Genomic DNA, 20,843 nt, shown 5'->3' with positions numbered 1-20,843 from the left:
TCTTTTCTCTAACTGCCAACACTTTCAGTATCGATCGCCTCAGGCGTTACCCTTGGAAAAGGGTATTGTAGAGCTTCTCTTCTCTGTGATGTGGCCCCAGAAGATTCGTTGTAGCTACCTTTATGGTGTTTGACAGTAACTGCACCATTAAAAGCGCTAGTATGCAACTCACTGTCATTCCCTTCAACCCTTTTCTGGATAGCATACAGTATTCCTCCACCTCTGTCTGTCTTCCTTTGTGCAGGCAGAGATTAAAACACACACACACACACACTTTTTGCCAGTGGTGAACCCGCTATTACATCTCCAAGAAGTTTGACTGGCACGTCAATTGACCTTTGACCTCAACACATATGAGATCATAAACAAGGCCGTCTGCTTTGACTGAAGAGGCCGTCTTGTACTCCCCGAGCCTGGTCTAGGTGATTTGTGTCAGCTCGCTGTGATGAAGGCGTCTCTAGTGTGAAGAAAGGGCAAGATTGCCTTGGCAGGATTTCAATTAATATCTGTCCATTGCATCCCTGCAGATTTGGCAGCTAGATGAGCAGGATAGTTTTTCAGGATGCAGACATCAGCTGATAAAGTGGGCGGATGTGTTTAGGGAATGAAAGAATGAACACTATGTTTCCATGCTGTTGCGGATCATGCGTTTCAGACTTTAATGGAAATTGCATGAGGTCTTTCATAGATATGAACATGGTAAAGTGAAATGCTTTCACTATCGTCATGTCTGGGGGGGGGGGTATTTTGTTGTAGAACAAAATGTCCAAGTTTGTTTACCACAGACCTTAGTCATAAATCCAAAAACTGGCAAATCCTGTGGCTCAAAAATCCAGGGATTTAGGCTACAACCTGAACAGCTCAATAATTTTATTATATGTCAACAAGGTCTCATTTATTTCTTATTTAATATTTGTTAATGGAATTAACAATTCCAGACAAAGATCATGCTTAAACGAAATGTAACTGAGACATTCATCTGAGATAAAGTTGAAAACCACAGTATATGAAACATATTTGAGAGCAGTGAGCTATGATCAAGCATCTTATGAGCAGTAAAATTCTCCTCTGGATGTCTTTTATCATAATAAACTTGGATTATTCATTTGAAGTGGTTTAACGAACTCGTCTCTATCATGTTCTCCATACGCTTCATCTCATTCTCGTTCAAAAGAAAGTTCAAGCATCCACTTCTAATTCAATCAAGCCATGCTGACCTCATGGAAAAGGCTGTTTTTAAGATTCCATATAATATAAGTCATGCTGATGCCTGAGCATTGTAAGGCATACATACAGTGCCACTTGAAAGTTTGTGAACCCCTTGCAGAATCTGTGAAAATGTGAAAAATTTTAACAAAATAAAAGAGATAATACAAAATGCATGTTATTTTTTATTTAGTACTGTCCTGATTAAGATATTTTACATAAAAGCTGTTTACATATATTTCACAAGACAAAAAAATAGCTGAATTTATTAAAATGACCCCATTCAAAAGTTTGTGAAACCATTGATTCCTAATACTGTGTGTGGTTACCTGGATGATCTACGACTGTTTTTTTGTTTTGTGATGGTTGTTCATAAGTCCCTTGTTTGTTCTGAGCAGTTAATTTGCCAAGCGTTCTTCAGAAAAATCCTCCAGGTCCTGCAGATTCTTCAGATTTCAAGCATTTTTTGTATATTTGAACCCTTTCCAGCAGTGACTGTAGATCCATGTTTTCACACTGAGGACAACTGAGGGACTCAAACACAACTATTAAAAAAGGTTCAAACATTCACTGATGCTCCAGAAGAAAACACAATGCATTAAGAGCCGGGGGGTGAAAACTTTTTGAATTTGAAGATCAAGGTAAATTGTACTTAATTTGTCTCCGGGAAACATGTAGTTGTCTTCTGTTGCTTCCAAAGGGCAGTACTAAATGAAGAAAATTGATATTTAAACAAAATAAGAAAAATTTGGACATATTCATCCTGTTCAAAAGTTTTCACCCCTGACTCTTAATGCATTGTGTTTCCTTCTGGAGCATCAGTGAATGTTTGAACCTTTTTTAATAGTTGTGTTTGAGTCCCTCAATTGTCCTCAGTGTGAAAAGATGGATCTCAAAATCATACAGTCACTGCTGGAAAGGGTTCAAATATGCAAAACATGCTGGAAATCTGAACAATCTGCAGGACCAGGAGGATTTTTCTGAAGAACAGAGCTCAGTTTAACTGCTCAGAATAAACAAGAGACTCATGAACAACCATCACAAAAAAAAAAAAAAAAAAACAGTCGTAGATCATCCAGGTAACCACACACAGTATTAAGAATCAATGGTTCACGAACTTTTGAACGGGGTCATTTTAATAAATTGAGCTATTTTTTGTCTTGTGAATTATATGTAAACATCTTTTATGTAAAATATCTTAATCAGGACAGTACTAAATAAAAAATAACACTCATTTTGTATCTCTTTTATTTTGTTAAAATTTTCCACATTTTCACAGATTCTGCAAGGGGTTCACAAACTTTCAAGTGGCACTGTATCTCTGACAAATAGATGTATTTACGGGATGTACTGTATAATGGTCATGCTTTCCCTAGTGCTGCTAATGACCACTGTCTAGCTGCCTGTCAAAGGTGCAGATGTAAGATTTAGATCTCTTATAGAAAATCTGTGCACAAATGACATTTCTTCTCAGACACCTCGAATCTGAAGCATCTGGCAAATTGACCAGCCAATTAGTGGTTGGTCTAGTAGCCTATGTGAGGTGACAGAGGGGGAATGCGAACAAAATGCTGAGTTTTAACATTCATTGAATTCTGCCTCACCTTAAAATAATATAAAATGCCTTTAATGTAAAAACAGGAAAATGGTAGAGATGCAACATGACTTCCAATCAAATTACCTCACCTTTTGCTGTCAAAACTGAGTTGCCATATATGGTAGGTTGCATGCGGAGAATAGCCAGTAGCGCTACATTACTGCCATTCTCGACAATGTACCTTTGTAAAAGTGGGGATTTAGCACTTACTAGCATGACCAGCAAAGACATAGACTGTGCATAGAGATCGTCAAATTCGTCACACCATGACTCCCTCCCACTGTTGTCTGATGTGAACTGCTGCAGGTACCTCAAGAGTCACTCTGTCACTCTCAACCTATCTCTCCATAAAACTTTTTTCAAAAATCAGTCTTCATGTATTTCACAACACTTGTGATTCTTATTAAGAAGGGGTCATGTTACAGGATTCCTTGCCTTAGCTAAATCTCTGAGAACCTGACACCTTGTACTTCAGGAGACTCCAGGTAGTTTGCAGTTCTGAAAAAATTGTGGCACTGGAGAATAAGGATTAAGGTGAAGAATTAAGTGTGAAACCACCAGAAACTCTTAAAAGTATTTTGCAATTAACATGCATCTTTTCTTCTCAACCTGTTTTCTGTGGCCCTGCTGCCCAATGAGCATTTCTTGTCCAATGGTCACACCTTAATTTTGCAATTTCTATAGTATCACATCCTTCTCATGGGCATTAAATAACTTGAACTTAAACCAATTGTTTTTTTGTTTTTTTGTTTTTTTGACTATATACAAAATGAATAGTAGTTATTAAGATTGATGTGATTTGGAAATAGTAAAATGTGCTTGGAAAAAGTAAGATCAGAATACCGACTTGCATAATAATTTTGCACCCACTGCATATACGTATGTGACCCGTGCTGGAAAAATGAGTCTCAATGACCAAAAAAAGAGTTGTTATTTGCAAATTCTCTATGAAAAAAAAAACCTTCAAAATGATGTATGATTTGTTGATTTGTCTGACAAAAAAATTAATGAGCTACACCTGTTTGAATTTGAAAGAGTCAGCAAAGTCAAAATTGAGAAAAATCGAGTTAAAGTTTTCCGAAGGTTCTAAAATGAAATCATCTAGCAACCATACCTTAAAATCCGTGGTAATAACACCAAATTTGGCACACACCAAGTCAAAGCCAAATATCTATAGGAAAAAATATATATTCAACTTTTTTCGATGATACCACAATTGTTTGATTAAAATTAATGAAACAGACAGCCTATATATTAAGACTTATATTGTAATCTAATATGTTACACATCAGATTTTTTTTTTTCAACAACAGTCAACCAAACGCTCACGTAAGACATAACAGATAATGTTTGCATGAATACTCGCCAAGACAGATATTTTGAAATACTGTAATTCTGTGTATATGTCGGGATTGCGCACTGTCTGAGAGGCGTCTTTGTGCGCATGCTTTGGATTCATCAATCAGAAATTGTTTTGTTTACATCAACATTAGTTTGAAAATCACATTTCATTGGTTCAGACGAGAATTCGCTATAAATATTCACAAAGTTGGGAATGCTGCGCTTTAAAACAATACCAAACTTGTGCTAAGGGGAAACGCCAGTTGTCAAAAAGTGAGCAGAGAAAAACAGCATTTTTCATGGACAGCATTTTTCATTTCCTCTCCGAAAACATACAAATAAAGATATTTTTAGATGTTTAATTGCTATTTGGAGCATTGGGATCACTAGATGAGGGCTTAATGAACTCATTTTTGTGAAAACCTCAAAAAACCTCATTTGTTTTGTCTGTAGCTCGCAATTAGCCATACGCATTCCGACTCATTTTGCCAGCACAGGTCATATTATATATATCTTGCCTCTTGCTCTGAAATAACTTTTTTTTGAGCTGACATCACTTAGGCCCCACAGACTACTGGATGATGTCAACCAATAAATAAATAGCTATTTTGTTTTAGCAAACTCACATACAGCCTGGCTCCATTCTGCTGTGGAACGCCCAATGTTTTACTATTCAAATGAATCCTACTCAACATTTTTACTCATTGAATTTTGGTTACACTCTAAAATAACACATGACTTTAGTAAAAAGGGTTGCAAATGCTGTTCACATTGACATCAAGTTGTGTTTAACCCCAGACATCCCCTATTCTAGTTTAAGCTTGAAAACAAAGCACTTCCCCTGGGGCTTTGAAGCGTCACCTTAGTAAATGGTGAAAAGTTCTAGGGTTCAACCGTAATTTTGTGCATGACTTTTTAAAAAACATTTCTTTTTTTTTTTCTTTTTTTTTGATAAAAATGACAGTAGGTACACAGAAAGGTTACTGAAAGTTGATAGGCATTATTTAATAGGCACTGTTGTACAATGGGAAAGAAAGAGACAGACGGAGAAACAGAGAGGGAGAGGTCAAAGCTGCAGTTCAGATTTATAGAGAGTCATTTCACTTTTTAAAAGCCAGGCCTGTATTACATTAACTTCCCGATTATGGCGGGAGCAGGGAGGCGTAGCGCTAAATCACATCCACTTTCATACAGTGAGGGTATTTTATTGATGGATTATGTTTGTGTCACAGTATTCTGAATGCCAAATACACTGCCTCATCTCACTGATATTAAGGCTGAAAAATGGCAAGTTTGATCCTCAGGGCAGGTAATATCTGTTGGATTGAAAGTAAAAGAGGTTTGAGTTAGGTACAATCACCTGTTAAGAGTCTTAAATAGTTTATATGGTTCAGTTAGTTATACTAAAGAGTGGTTCTCAACTGGTGAGCCATAATCTGAAAATGTTTAACAGGTCTGTTCTAAGAATACATTTGACAATGTGTGATTTTAAAGGAATTGTTTTGTAGGAATTTTCATGTATTAATTGTGTTTTTATTGCCAATGTGTGAACAGCTTGTAATGAAACCTAAAAAAACGAGACCTTCCTTGACTTCCTAGGCTATCTATGAAAGTCTATAGACTGTTTTTTTTCTTCTTTTCTTTTTGTAAAGGGTTTTGCCAGGGAAATGAAAAGAATGTCACATTTACGCGTGCTCCCGAGAAGCTCTCTTCCGTTCAATGACACATGAAATGAATGCCTAAACAATGTTCAGGATAATGCTGAAAGAACCATTCTGTACTGTAATGTCAATGTGTCGTGCAAAGAAAATGAATGAATTAATGACACTTTTTATTGAGGCTCAAGTGTTTTTGCACAAAAAAACAGATATAGATGCTTAAAACCTTTATTTCCAACCTTCATTTTTACCCTTTGTCTGAAATGATCAGTTTAAAGTGGATGGCTTATTGTCAGTAAATGGCCACAGTTATGATTTGCTGAGGTCATTGAATGAAGAAAGTCATTCAACGCCCCCTTGCTATTGCACGCAAGTAAGTGTTTTAAAAACAGTATTCATATAAATTAGTTATTTACAAGCATTATGGCAATGTTTGCGTACGATTTTACGATGTAGCTGCTATCAGATCCAATACAGTTGGAAAACATTCTTTTACTCTTCCTGTTGTCACAGACTCAAGTGTGTATAGTATGTCAGAAATTAAACAGGCATGTATATTATATGCAGTGTAGACAGCATCATTGATTTTAATGGGTTATTATGACTTGCTGTGATGGTTGCGTTGGGTGTAGGCAGGTGTCAGACATTAAGCTACTGAATGCTAGTGGGCGGGGCTTATGGTGCAATGGTGTAAAGATATTTATCAATAGGTGTGTTCGATTTGAAGCGGGGCTGCGCAGACCGATTGGTGTATGACATCAAAGTACTACAAGACCGAAGTCCAACACACCTATTGGATGTTTTAATGGTACAAAGACCTCTTATATGTCAAAAGTGAGAAACAATTTAATTTCTCCTTTAAATCACAACTTTAAGAACATTTTTTTACTATGAACAACTTTGGCACAGTGTTTGGTTGCAATTTCTAATGTAAAATCTGGGTCCTGAAGCAGAACCAATGCTCTAAAATGAAAGAGGCTTTTCTGGCTGCTGAATGAAAACATAAAAAGTTAATTTTAAGCCATAAGTCATACAAAGCTTGATGAGACACGATAAGGCTCTTTAAATCTATGGCTTCTCTGCTGATTTCTTCTCAAATGCACAGATGCCACTTCATTTCATGGGAAAATGCATTAATGATGCACATTAAATGCATCAAAATAAGTTTAAAAACTCTGACATTTAACTTTTGAGCTCATATGCTACAAAATTTAGAGTGATTTTTGCACAGACTTTTAAATAACTCTAAACGGGAGGGAATAAAACAAAACATTGGTCTAATTGAAATGTTGTGAAAACTGAAATATTTACAAGACATGAATTCCCAGTGTTACTAATTTGCATTTAGATAAGAAATTACTTTGCCATAGCCAAATGCGCTCAATCATAAAATGCATTAAATACCAGGTCTTCATATTTTCATTAATTCGTTTTAGATGCCCCTCATTAAAAATACAGTTTTGCTTCCAGGACAAGCTGTAACATCTGCAGGAGTGCAGGGAGTGTATACAATGTTCGCCTCAGTATGTTAGTTCTCCCAGCCGTATAATCGTATATTACAATAGTAAAAGGGCTGCTGTCTTTTAAGCAGTCAGAGGTAAATAAACCACTCCCATTCCAGATGATTGGCTTCACTGGCTAGATCTGGTCTTTTTTTGTAATAGGCAGCAAGTACTGTAGAGACTGAATCCAGTGTTATAAAATCGGGGCAGTGTAAATATAAAAATAAAATATAGTTTGGAGGTTTACAGTAATGATGTGAAATGGACAGGTCAGGTTATGTAAGAGAGTCTTATAAGGGGGGAATCTTCATTTAACTATTTATGGCCCCCCATTGTTTGCAATGATAATTTCATTTCTCTGAATGGTATTTTTCTGCATTCTCAAGATGTAGCACATAAACAAACCATGAGAAATATTTGTAGCATATGGTACTAGCGTGAGCCACTAGGGACACCTGCCTAAACACCACCCCCCTCCTCTGCACACTGTTTTGTGTTGAATTTCAGTGTTACCATGAGAGATAAGGTTTGGAATCCTAAATATGCATAATGGTTTTAAAGTGCATGCTAATTGTAATTTTTCTCTTCTTTTCAGGCTTTCAGGGTGGTCATGCAACATAGATGTCCATACTCCATCATCGCCATTTCATCACCATTGTTGTGCACCTCTTTCAACATCATCATCATCACTGTCATCATCATCATAATCATCACCATCATCATCATTATCATCTATGTACATATTCAACATCATCCCCCTTAGAGTTATTCGCACCTCATTGCCAGCTTTGTCATTATAGTCACAGATTAGCTTCACTGTGGAGTCATTAAGCTGTCAAACCTTTTGAGTATCTGAATGATGAGGTAGATGTTTTTGATCTTCACCGCTCTAATGCCTGTTGGGTAGACTACTGGAGTGAAACATTAGGACAGATGTTCTAAAAATGAATTGATGGCCATGCTTAGCTTATTTGCACAAAATCTGAACCACTTCACTTTGTGAATCATTTTGCCTCATTAGCTTTGCTGATCAATGGTGTGTCCATGCCTTCAATGACTTCCTCAACATCAGAGGCAATGGAGATGAACGGCTGCTTGCAGAACAGCCATTTTGGACAATTTACATGATTGTTTGCAATAATAAGCGTTCAAGCATAATTGAAGCTAGGCGTTTTCTCAATCACAAATGTGTGTCAATCTCATAGCTTCATTTTACGTTCATCCTATGCTGACAGTAATTAGATTACAGTGGCCCTTGGGGGTGCAATACAACAGCATTAGCGGAGAAAACAAAAGTTAAATGCAGATTTTGTGGGTTAATTGGTTGTGTTGTCAACTTTTGTTTGATTCACAAACATTCTTGTTTCTTGTGGGGACAGCCGTATTATGAAGTCTGAGTCATCATTTATGACACGTTTTCTTAAATGTCATAATGATCAGAGAACCGTGAAAGTGATGTAATTAAATAAGCTTCCTTGTTTTATACCCAAATGTATTATTTTTTGCAAACAGACACTACATTATTGTTATACCACACACTGTAAACCCAAACAGTATAACTAACTTATAATGGAAAGTACCTTTTACTCAAAATGTGCCAAAAAGTTTAACTAACTATTATTTTTGAGTTCATTCAACATCTATCAGAGATTTAAGTTAACACTAAATATTTTTTTTGAGTTTTTACATCTACGCTAAAGTTTAGAGTTCAGGGAACTTGAAAAAAATAGTCATTTAATAGACATTAAAATAATCAAATATTTTAATGTCAAACATACGCCCTCTAGTGGTGTTTTTTTAACCAAAATGTGACGTCATCGCTGAACGTGCACTCAGACGCTTTCCCTCCGCACAGATACCCAGACGTTCACAGGGCAGTTGGGTTCGACAGTAGGTCAATTCCTACAACTGATACCTACAACAACCAGTGTAATAAAATATTGCCAGATTCCCATAATCTCTTTCAGATAAAAGTAAATGCGCTTTTAGCACCACTGACTGGACATTTCACTTTGAAAGTGTCACGAAACATACAAGAAGCAAAATAATATCATTTTGCAGAAATGTTGCCACAGGCACGTTTTTTTCAATGAGCATGGGTTGATTATGGAAGAACCTTCTGGGATTTACAGTATAAAATACTGGACATCTTGGCTTATGAGTTCAGAGGTTCAAGGCCAGCCTTTGAATTTGTTGCTGTTGTCAAAAAGTCTTCAAGCACTATTACTATCACAGAAAGCAATAACATCACTGTCACACTTAAATCATTCCCATACCTCAACCAGCTTAGTGTAGATTTCCCTGGCTAGGCTTCCTCCATTAAGACTGCAGGGATGTTGTTGTATGAATACTGTATTGTGTCTTGGATGGATGGATGGTTGGATAGAAAAAGAAAACATAGTTTGTACCTTTTCCTTCTTCATAGTACTATACTGTGACAGTTACCTGTTTTGGTAGACCAGTACATTGTATTTCTGTGACAGTGATCATAAACTAGTATCACATTTTATGATGGGTAAAGGTGACCCTACTGTCCTACATTAGGAAGTTGACATTTCTGACCAACTTGAAGCATAGCAGAAGGTTCTGTCAGGACCACTATCATCAAATATGATTGATAATTGCATAGAGTTTGTATTGGCGGTATGGTTCTGTTCTGGGCAAGAACTCCCTGCGCATCCATGCAGCTTAGCATGGATAAGAGCAGGGAGAGCAGCAATAACCCCCCAGGGTAAACAGAACAGAACCAACATATGCAGATATAATTAATGTCAATAATTTAACATGTACACATATTTCAAGAATTAGTCTGATTCAGAGGAATCATAAGGCCAATCCTGACTGAAGAGAGGAGGAGCTGGGGATGGAGGAGGGTAATTAGCTCCTGAGAAATGCAATAGCTGCTGATAAAACTGAGGAGCTTATATATGAATGCCGCGATAGGCGTCGTATTCCTATAGGTAGACGTAAGTCACCTGGGAGTCAGCTGATGCGAACTTGACTGACGTGACCTGCCAGAACTGACACTAACGCTGAATTATCAAAAAGAAAAAAGAAAAAAATTAATGCTTACTTTATAAGTCAGGTCACTGACAAAATTTAATTCCTAAAAGCTTAAACACAAGAAATATCCCTCATGTTCTGTTTGGTGTCTGTGAGACTGTAAGTCCATTTTAATATCTTTACAATATATATTTTTGTCATGACTCTTGGAGAGATTGGCATGGTAATGGGTATGACAGTGTTGATATAGTTGATCTTAGTGGAATAGATCTACACTGCACTGCTACAGCAAATGATAATCAGATATTTGAAGGTTGAGCACACAAGCTCATTGGCTACTGATACAGCAAGAACCAATCAGCCGTGCCCTGTAGAGAATGATGTGATTGCAAGCAGGTTTGCAAGCTTGGGGATCATTGCCTATGATGGAAAAAAAAAATAATAATAATGACAATATGTGACAAAACTTCAACTTCAGTATCCTTCAAAGATTTCATGTCACCCATATGGCCTTAACCCCAGCAGTATAGCTAACCAATCAAATTTTACAGAATTCAGAAAGTGTTCTCCAGTTTAGAGTGCAATATGCATCAGACACTTAAGTGGTCCTCCATTTGAGGCTGCAGTCCAGCTGGCCTTTTATGTACTCTCCAAAGCCAATTTTACTTGCATTTGATAAAATGGAAATGTTTTCTTATTGTTTTAGTTTGAGTTAACTACAATAACGCTGTCTTAAAGTAATGCTTTGTGGTTTATTAAATTGAACCGACCCTCATATTTGCATGATTGTCAGTTCTTTCTGTGGCCATCTTGTGTTTTTGTGGTTAATCATTGTGTCTTATAAGTGTGCAGTGAATTAACAATGATCTGGGACCTTTTGTCAGAGACTTAAAACATAAAATGTGACAAGCTTAGCTTTAGGTTGTCTCTTCCAAACGGTTTTGTAACCTTTTGGACAAAGCCACTGTATGTGTTCTATCACGTTATTACCATTGAGATTAGCTTGGTAATTAATCATGCTCGTTTAATTGGATTTCCTGTAGCTTAGCCTGTTCAAATGGGAACACTTGAAGCAATGCATTGATCATAGGAAGTGAATTGATAAGGACCGGCTCTCAATTCTCAGACTCCAGTGATCCATAACCACGTTGATAGGTCTGACTGGAATGAAGGACTGCATGTCTTTAATCAGGTGCGCACATGGAGGTCAGGTGACTCTGAATCCACGTGTGCAGAATGTTGAGGAAGTCCAGTCAGGCTCCTGAAAGAAATCAATGCTCCTCTGTGGCAGCATCAGAGTTTAATTCAGCCCCTGACATTTTTCTTTTTCTTCTTTCTTTCCCTCCCTTTCTTTAGTCTTAGGCTTTGACAGGAATTTAATGACCCGCCAGGAGTGGACGGGTAATCAATTTATAAGATCCTTAATGTATGTATCCACATCCAATCCTAATTAATACAAATGGAGACAGCTGCTGTAATATCTATGCTGTGCTGCTATAGGAATGATGTGGGGGAAATAAGTGGGTCACGGGGGTTTGCATGAACTCATTCAGAATTCACAGGCTCTACTCTAATTTCCCTCTTTTTTCCCCTATTTTTCACCTCCCTCAATTACTGCGACAGTCATGTCTGAAGGACACAGGTGTGATTAACATAGCAGTTCAGAATCTGAGATTATGTGTGAAATACTATAGCTTCACTCAAGTGCTCATCCAAAAAACTAAGATGAAAGGACGGGCTCTCTTCTTTCATTTTTTATATTTTTTTCTGCTTGAATTTTAGTAATGTAACTGATGCTTTTGTCCATACAATTTACAGTACAGGGTACAAATTATGGAGGCTTTTGGGGGAAGGCCTGAGTATAGCTTGAGGACCCATCAAATTGATTCAAACATATATATTTTTAAATTCTAAACATGATTTTTTTTTTTTTTAAATAGAGAAGTAGCCTTTAATATCTGAAGATATCAACTTTTCCTATTATGTTTTTAAGAGGTTAAGCCTTTATTTTCTTTAATTGTTTCAATATTTTATTGGTTGACTGGTTAAATAGAATACAAGTTAAATGAACTACTTTCATTATACCTCTATGATCCTTTTAGTAGAAAGTTTGAAGTTTAAAGCAGGGCTCCGAATTCCGGAAACGAACGAAATTTTAACAGGAACATAAAAACGAAATCAAGTTTAAACGTTCTGAACAGAAACACTTATTTGAAATTACCATTAAATGGTTAATAATATAATTTTATCGTTCTGTTTAATATTTTAATTTGGCAGTCAACCAATCATGAATTCAAAATACTACGACCTACGCAAATGTGACGTTGACGCATCCAACGTGAGTGAAATGCTCGTGCTCGCTCAGCTTTGAAGTCATCCTAGACAAGTCGCAAGGTAATGTGCTGCTGGCGTTAGATGATCCAATTTTTTTCCAGAGTATATTTTACCATGGCAGGTTATATCCAGCGTGGTGTGTTTTAAAACCAGCGCAAATTGTGTTTTGTCCGTCAAGAACGGTCGCATGTGAGGCAGTAAGTATGTGCATCGCATTAAGTTTCTATCAACTTGGTTACAAAGGTTATTGTAGCTATATGTGGTCACTCAGTTTTTACCGTCGTTTAATATATTTGGCAAAAAGCTTGTGTTATAAAAGACAAAATGTTAAGCACATAATGTATTGGCTATGACTAGACAGCAAATTTCACAATAAGATACTCTTCTCCGCTCCACAAATACATAAAACATTAGCCTTTACACACGTCGTGTTTTGAATTAAGAAAAACCTTGCACTTATTCAAATAATCCGTTTTTATTTGTCCTTGCACTGCAAACAAGCAGAGACGGTCTTCAAAATGAGTGCAGTAGGCTACTTCATGCACGATTGACGCGGGTGGAAGTATTTTGTGACAGTTTGGCTGCCATTGTTGTTTCGCGGGCTATGTGACGTCAGAGCGCGGAACTGGGTGGTTACTGTAATTAAATTACTTATCCACTGAACAAGTAAAGTAAGAGATTACTGTTCATTTTTAGGTAATTTAATTACAGTTACTTATAATGTATTTGCGTTACATACTGTAAATTAGTTAAACAGTTCTTTTTAAATCAATATTGAATTTAAAATCTAAATTTGTCGTCTAAAGGTAAAAGTGAACACTGCCTCTTTAAAATCGTTAGCTGTAGTGCAGTTGCGCGTGACCAGTCGACTGCGTAGTCGCTGTCTGAAGATGTCGACAGAAGCGAGTGGCTGTTTTGCAGAATGGAAATATTCCAATTACTTCACTTTTTTAACACAGGTAGGCAAGAACATTAAGGTAAAATGTAAGCTATGTCCTAGGGAGAAAAAACTGCGCGCGCTCTCTGAGAGACAGTCTTCAGTCAGTGCGCTCTCAGCCAAAGCGCACACACATAGCCGCCTCTCGCGAGTGTCACATTTTCGCGGTTTATTACACATAAACGTTCAAATACACACACAGTTATGTCAAAATGCCCGTCTTGGTGTATATTCGCGTTGGTTATGTGAATGTGAACAGTATGTGTAACAGCATATTGTCTCCGTCTATTAGGTCTTAGTGGCAGCAGCCTTTAAAACATGATACTGTCTACTATTGGCTGTCTGTATTATAAATGATAATCAAACAACAAAAGAAAAGCTTTAATAAGGTTTAATCTATATTTAATTTATACAGCTATGACTATGCAGAGTTATTTTATATTTGATTATTCAATTTATGTTGTATTTTTACTTAATACTATAAGACCTACCTGGAAAAAAAATATATAGCATTGTTTTATTTGTATTTTTATATAGTTTTACTGTGGTATCAGGTATTGTGCACTTTTGGTGATATCAGTACCGACTACTAGATTTTTGGTATAGTGACATCCCTATTTGTTACTAAAAAAAAAAAAAAATGTAAGTATTATAAAGTAAATAAAAGTACTAATAGTATATGTTTTAATAAATTTAAAATGTTTAAAAAGCTATAAAAGGCTAAACTATTCCATGTTTGACTAAATTATTAAAAGAGTTTTCTTTCTATTGTCTATCCGGTCAAGGTTTATAGGGATTTTAAGAAGTAATTAGTAAGTTACTTATTGAGTAATTAAATTACTTTTCAGACAGAGTAATTAGAAAAGTATTTTAAATACAACATCGATGATGTAATTAGTAATTACTTTTTTGAAGTAACTTACCCAACACTGGTCACGGGTTTGACTGCCGTTCCAGTGCACTTTTACAGGTAGTAGGTTGGAAAAACACGGGTTACGGGTTGCCTGGAACGCGGCATAATTTTGATACCCAGATTCCCGAGATGGGCGTGCCAGATTTACATATATGAATAGTGCATATTGACATTTACATGAATAATCATTTGAAGTGTATTGTTTATACACAGCGAAAATAGCCTGCATTTGACCGAAATTGCAGAATCGCCAGGGAGAGGACTATCTAGATAGCATCGTGTATGTTTATATGGTTGTCAGTGCATGGGACACTAATAATTTTGGTTTTAATAAGATTTTACCAATAAATAGGCAAGAATAAACCTGGTGACCTCCATGATTTCTGTTTATTTGAATGCAGCAAGCTTGTATTCACGACTTCTAAAGTAGGAATTATGAACTTTCTGATAGCAGGTGAAGGCAGCATAAGTCTCAAGCTCTTAGTATAAAGTTCAATTAAAGCTCTAAAACATTTTCAGAACGATAATGTTACAAAAGGAAAGCATGAAACGAAATGTTAAAATACTGATTCTGTTTGGAGTGAACTGATTGAATTATTTTTCCTTTCGTTTAAGCCGTGTTTTAAAGCACCAACCACTTTTGTTGTACGTAGGAGCTTGGAAATGTTGCTTTACATATTATTCTTTGTTTCATGGTAGAATGAAAATAATATGGGGTTTAGAAGAATGACATGACAAATAATGGGTTTTCGTTTTTGGGCAAACCATTGCTTTAAAAAGTTTATAGATTGAAGTTGCCTCATACTTCTTAACCGCCCAGTCATATCACCTTGTCCTGTGGCCTGATATTTAGGAGGATCTTGTGTAGCTCCCCCGATGGCCCTCTACGGGTAATTGAATTTATTTCAGGATCACTGCGCTGCCGCCAAACAAAACCCACGAGAACAGCACTACATCATGTCCTATCAAACATGTCTTTTACTTCACTGGTTGTGCTTCTTATCAAGCATGTGCTGTTTGTTTATTTATTTGGAAAGAAAGAGTGTTGAGGCCAAGCAGGCCTGAGATTGGATCACTGGTGGATGACGAGCGATGAGGGGTGAGCGGGTGCAGAGTTAAAGCTGAGCCTCATTGATCAAATGATGGAAATCATGAGTTCTCAAAGATGGAGGAGTAACCAGCCTTGGGCTGTTACATAATGAATGGAATGGAAAGCACCTTTTGACCACAGGCAGGACGGATGCATTTAAAGGTGGTGTTTAAAGCATATCACAAATGATAAATGCTCATACAAATGTGGTGGCTTTATAAAAGCTTTGTGAATTAACCCTGTTATTGAATAACGAAAAAAGCATGCTGTGGATTAAACTATACAGTATGTAATGCCTCGTTCTCAAACAAACATGAGTTTTATATAGGCTAGATGGCCATGCACAGTTGCTTCTATGTCAATTAATGTCAATAGCTTTGTTTACGCATTGATCTGTAAGAGGCGGCGGTAGCAACTAGAGTTCACAATGCCATATTGAGTATAATGACAAATTTACTTAGTGAAGAGACGGTTGATTAGTTGCTGTGAACAGAGTGAGAGGGCCATGAGTGTTTGGGAAACCTGTTTTGAAACAATCACTAACAGTCAGGGCTCTGGGCTGTAGCCTGTGTTGCCCAATGACAGTCGTTCTGGCGGTCTTGTGCACTGATCTCTGCTGCACATTAATAACTACTCATGAAAGTTGTTTTCTGTTTACTATTGATTCTTTCTTAATAGTCATTTGGAATGATTAAAGAGTACATGTGCACCTGCTCCTCTGAGGCCATATAAAGTACTGGCTGAAGCACACTTTTCTTCACATTCCACAAAGTCTAGAATTACCTGTGACAGATCTTGCAGCCAGCAGTTTTATAGTCCAAAACAGACTCCCTGTACTCCCTCTCTAATTTAGCTTCTTATTAATTAGACTGGTTCGGATGGTAGAGAGAATAATCAGGGTCATAGCACAATCAAAGAAACCTGTCAATTTTACTTTTTGGACTGCAATGCCTGTTCCACATGAGGGTTTTTTACACTGTGCTTAACCACGGGTTATCGTCATTCTAAACACCGCTTTAACCCTGGGTAAAGAAACGTTTCACATTTGTAATTTAGAAGCGGGGCTAGCACCGCTTTTTAACCAGGTTGTGAAACCCATCACTTTTGCGATGTTAACCCCACATTGCGGTGCCAAACTTGTACAGTTTGAAACAATGCAGTGTTAGAATGTTAAAGCTAGACGTTTAGCAACAGACAACCAATGGTGTACTCATATTTGCCTGCTTTAGACAGTCACAGAAACAATGTGCATTTGTATATAATCAGTAAATTCAGCGTTTGATAGGAAAAATGTCAAATGCTGACAGAAAACGCGACAATATGCAAATAAGAACGTTAACCCAGGGTTTAGGAATGTACAATGTGAAATGTCAGTTTATGAATATCCAGGATTAATTGTTAACCCCAGGTAAATTATGAGCAGTATGAAATGTGAAGCAAGATAACCCAGGATTACATTTACCCAGGGCTAATTATTTTGAGTGTGAAAAGCCGTATGGAGATAAAAAAAGTTCACAAAGTTAACTTTTGTAGACAAACTAACTGCCCTGGCTTTGTAAGGTTAATATAACCTGTTATCTAAAATGGTTAAATATTAAATTTGGCCACAACTGATTGTTGTCTGACAGTTGAATATAGTTGTAGTACAGTTAACTGATAACTGAAATTGCACTCAAGTCAAGTTTGTTTATAAAATTAATTGTTGGAGAAAGTAATTAGTCAAAAAAATAAATCCAAACAATTATGTTGCATTTTGGCAATTTATGTTGCAATTGTTCTTTCACCACCGATGGCCATTCACAAATATATGTTCATTCTGATTGAATAAAAGAGTTTGCATCAACCAATGTATGTCCTACTGCAAATATGTCCTTAAATGACATTTGATGTTTTAGCAGTGTCCATTTTGACAAGAGAGACTTAAATACGAGCATGCAATGAATAAAATCAAAAATATGGAAAACCAAAACAAAGATTCCAAAATCTCTTACAGCCATTGAGAACATAAACAACTTACTCTTTGCATCAATTACAATGTTGCTAATTCAATTAGCTATTTGCTCCACTGAAGAAGGTGCAAGTCATAGTTAAAACAGGTTTGGGCAGAGCAACAAACAAACATAAATAAATAAATACATACAAAAACTAAATGCTGGAGATTACATGTATATATGTGCTGATATAAATAGTGCATATGGTAAAGAAAGCCACAGTGGTTCTTGATCCAAAAATTAGCTTAGACAAGCAATGCTTCATAAACAAATGATCTGTGTCAGCAATATCTTTGCAGGTGTGTGTAATGAAGGATGATTAGAATAAGCAAACAACCAAAGTAAAACTAATTAAGGCAGATTATTTTGTGAAAGACAGACCCTTTTGTGAAAGAGAACATTATGTACAATAACTACTGCAGTGCAACATTAGAAGCATAATTTAAAGTATGGTAAATCTATTTAAGAATTACATATTTAAAATTTTAAATCTGAACACATCTGTCTTTTAAAACTCCCCCTTTTTTGTTTTCACCTTAAAGTACTGTATTTTCTTGTAGGCAAAATTGTTATTTAAACTATGAGGGAGGTTTTAGAAAAACTGCCCTCAGATAGAGTCTCAGGGTATGTTTACACTGCCAGGCCAGTAGTTGGCGATGTCACTTTGTAAAGAAACTATTCTGACACTTCAGTTTATTTGCAAAGGCCCTTGATGGAAAATTCTACTTTTGTTTGCAGAACGGCCCTTATCCACAAACTCAGGAAATCCGACCGCCGCCCCCAAATACTGGAACTTTTCTTGGATAGCGGAGGATGAGCTAACTTTCCCAGAGGATCTCGTATCAACTTCAGGTAAGTCACCTGGCATCAGTGTCATAAAGCTTCCTGAACTCTGCGGTCAGAGACAAAGGCAGCCCCTTCCAGGATGTGATGCATCTAGGCAGTTGGCTGTCAGTGTGCATAAACGTCCATTTCTCATTCCAACACGCTCTCATAGCTTTTGACTGCCTGGTCTTGAACTTGCAGTAAGCATCATGCTGTAAGGATTACAAATGATGTAACAAGCCACAACTAAAGGGATGTTTTAAAGAAGATAGCTCAGAAAATCTGTCAGGCTTGAGCACTCAATGCATTCACAATCTACCGTTAAGATATATTCAGTGCTTTTCTATCTTGGTTAAGTGCATCGCTGTTGAGAATGTTCCAAAGTGTCATTTACGATAAACAATTTCCTTGCAGTGCGGTATATGATCATATTTAAAGCTGTGTAGATGTCAGTCATGAAGAAAAGAAGTATAGTGTTTAAACAAGTCATGGGAATATCATTAACAGTGCAAGAACATAATAGGTGTGTAAAAAGAACAAATGTTTAAATTGAAAACCCATTCTAAACAATAAAATGTTGTGTCAGGTAAGCTAAAAATGTGGTAAAATCTGAACTAACTGGTTTTATTCAAGTAAAAATATTATTTAACTGGCTCAACCGTATTACATTAGTTCACACCAAGAAAAGTTATTTCTGCGGGTCAGATAATTAAACGTCAACAAGATTTACAACTGACCATATCTACTTTATGCCTACAATACACAACACTAATAACTACATGAAGAGATTCTAACTATAATTATACGAGACAATCTTTATTCCATGAACACTAAAGATCACTAAAATAACCTACATGTATTTATGTGAGAAATTTTGAATTAAGAGAAACATTCATACAGGTGTGTCCAAACTGTTTACTGGAAGTATATGTATGAAAGAGGCCTATCAAGTTATGTAATCACATTTTTGATCAAGAAAATTAAAGTAAAAATACATTTTGTACTAAATACACTGATCATTTAGCACTGTTGTCATAGGCGAGGATCTTTTAACAGACAATCTTTATTCCATGAACACTAAAGATCACTAAAATAATCCAAACAGAAGCCAGAGCAATAATCCAAACATGAAGATGATGATGATAATCCAACAGGGGTAACAAGGAAAACGCAACAGAAATCGGCAGACTTACACAGCCTACATCTGAAAACCTAGGCAGCTGACTTGTTGCCTCACTGCCCTATAAGGCAATGACTTTAATTTTGGGCTGATGTCATCCAGCCCTACTATTTTTCAGCCCCAACCCCTATTAATCAACGTGACACCTTTCTGGTACAATTTATAATGCCCAATTTATAATGCCCTTTTTATGATCAAGCCCTGCCATATACAGTATTTGTTCTCATTAAATGTCCTGCTTCTCTCTGAAATATGTCTGATTATAGAAGCAAAATTTCCTGAAAAATAACATACAAACATTTGTAATGTTATGGTAATGAAATATAATGAGCAAGTACTGGGAAATTGTCAAAAACCTGTTTGCTCATTTGTTTCCATGGGTGAATGAATCTAAATCTACATATTACCTTTGAGAGTTTCAATAAAACTCTTTGGGGCCTTGTTCAGATCAACGAGAAGTGGTGAATGGCCTCGTCAGTTATCCCATAGGGCTTGAAAAACAATGAAAGTCTCTCAACAACCACAGTTTATGTCAGAGGTCAGACTGTCTGCCATAATTTAGCTGTGCTGTTGCCAAGAGCTGTCACAAATGGCTGTTTATGCAACACTTCTCTTCTGCCATAGCCCTCAAATCTCATTCCCTCTCATGTCCAATTCAGGGTGATTGACGTGTGGAGATTGAGGCTGGAGTGGCTGTAGCTTGAGCCCTTATAGCCTAGGTAATTAGTGTCCCTCTACTGGCTGTGCTCTCCTTGATTTATGTTTGGCGCCGGAAAGCTGACAGCGTCCGCTATCCATCGACATAATTCAGACGATGGGGTGGTCTGGATTTTTAGGGTCTGAGTAAAACAGCAGTTCTTCTTTATGTCATCACATTCACACATTCAAAATTCATGTTTTAGTAACATCACGCTGTCCAATATTTACAAAAGGAAAGCCTCCCGAGGGTACACAAGTCTTGCATGTTGCTTTATGAAGCCTGACATTGCCAGCTTTGATCTAATCTGTGAAGCAAAGCAGCCGCTCTGTCTTGAGTTCACAAATGAACACAGTGGCGCTCTGATGTCACAACGATGTCACCGCTTCCAGTCTCCACGCTGCTCAAAAAATCACCTCAATCTTCATGCCGAAATCATTTTGATTTGACCTAGATAGCTGAACACAACATGGCCCCAACCGTAATGGGGTGTGCAAAGCTCCAATCTTCTCCCGGCTGCAGAAATTTGCAAATTAATTCAAATAGGGCCGTTGGGAGATTCAGACACG

The 20,843-nt window shown here is 36.8% G+C and overlaps 1 protein-coding gene across 3 annotated transcripts in view; it reads left to right on the top strand.

Moving 5' to 3' along the window:
• alk (ALK receptor tyrosine kinase) overlaps positions 1-20,843 on the top strand; it is a 392,513-nt gene that overhangs the window by 137,546 nt on the left and 234,124 nt on the right. For 2 of the 3 annotated variants that reach the window (XM_051869284.1, XM_051869283.1), the window contains exon 2: positions 18,311-18,424. In XM_051869284.1, coding sequence (XP_051725244.1) covers positions 18,311-18,424 — 114 coding nt within the window. Of the gene's footprint in view, positions 1-12,695; positions 12,839-18,310; positions 18,425-20,843 lie in introns of those variants that run through there. The other variant, XM_051869286.1, reaches the window with a different exon arrangement.

Source organism: Ctenopharyngodon idella, chromosome 17 (assembly GCF_019924925.1).
Source record: "Ctenopharyngodon idella isolate HZGC_01 chromosome 17, HZGC01, whole genome shotgun sequence".
Lineage (NCBI taxonomy): Eukaryota > Metazoa > Chordata > Actinopteri > Cypriniformes > Xenocyprididae > Ctenopharyngodon > Ctenopharyngodon idella.
The sequence above is the reverse complement of the archived record's forward strand: the minus strand, read 5'-3'. Positions and strand labels throughout refer to the sequence as shown.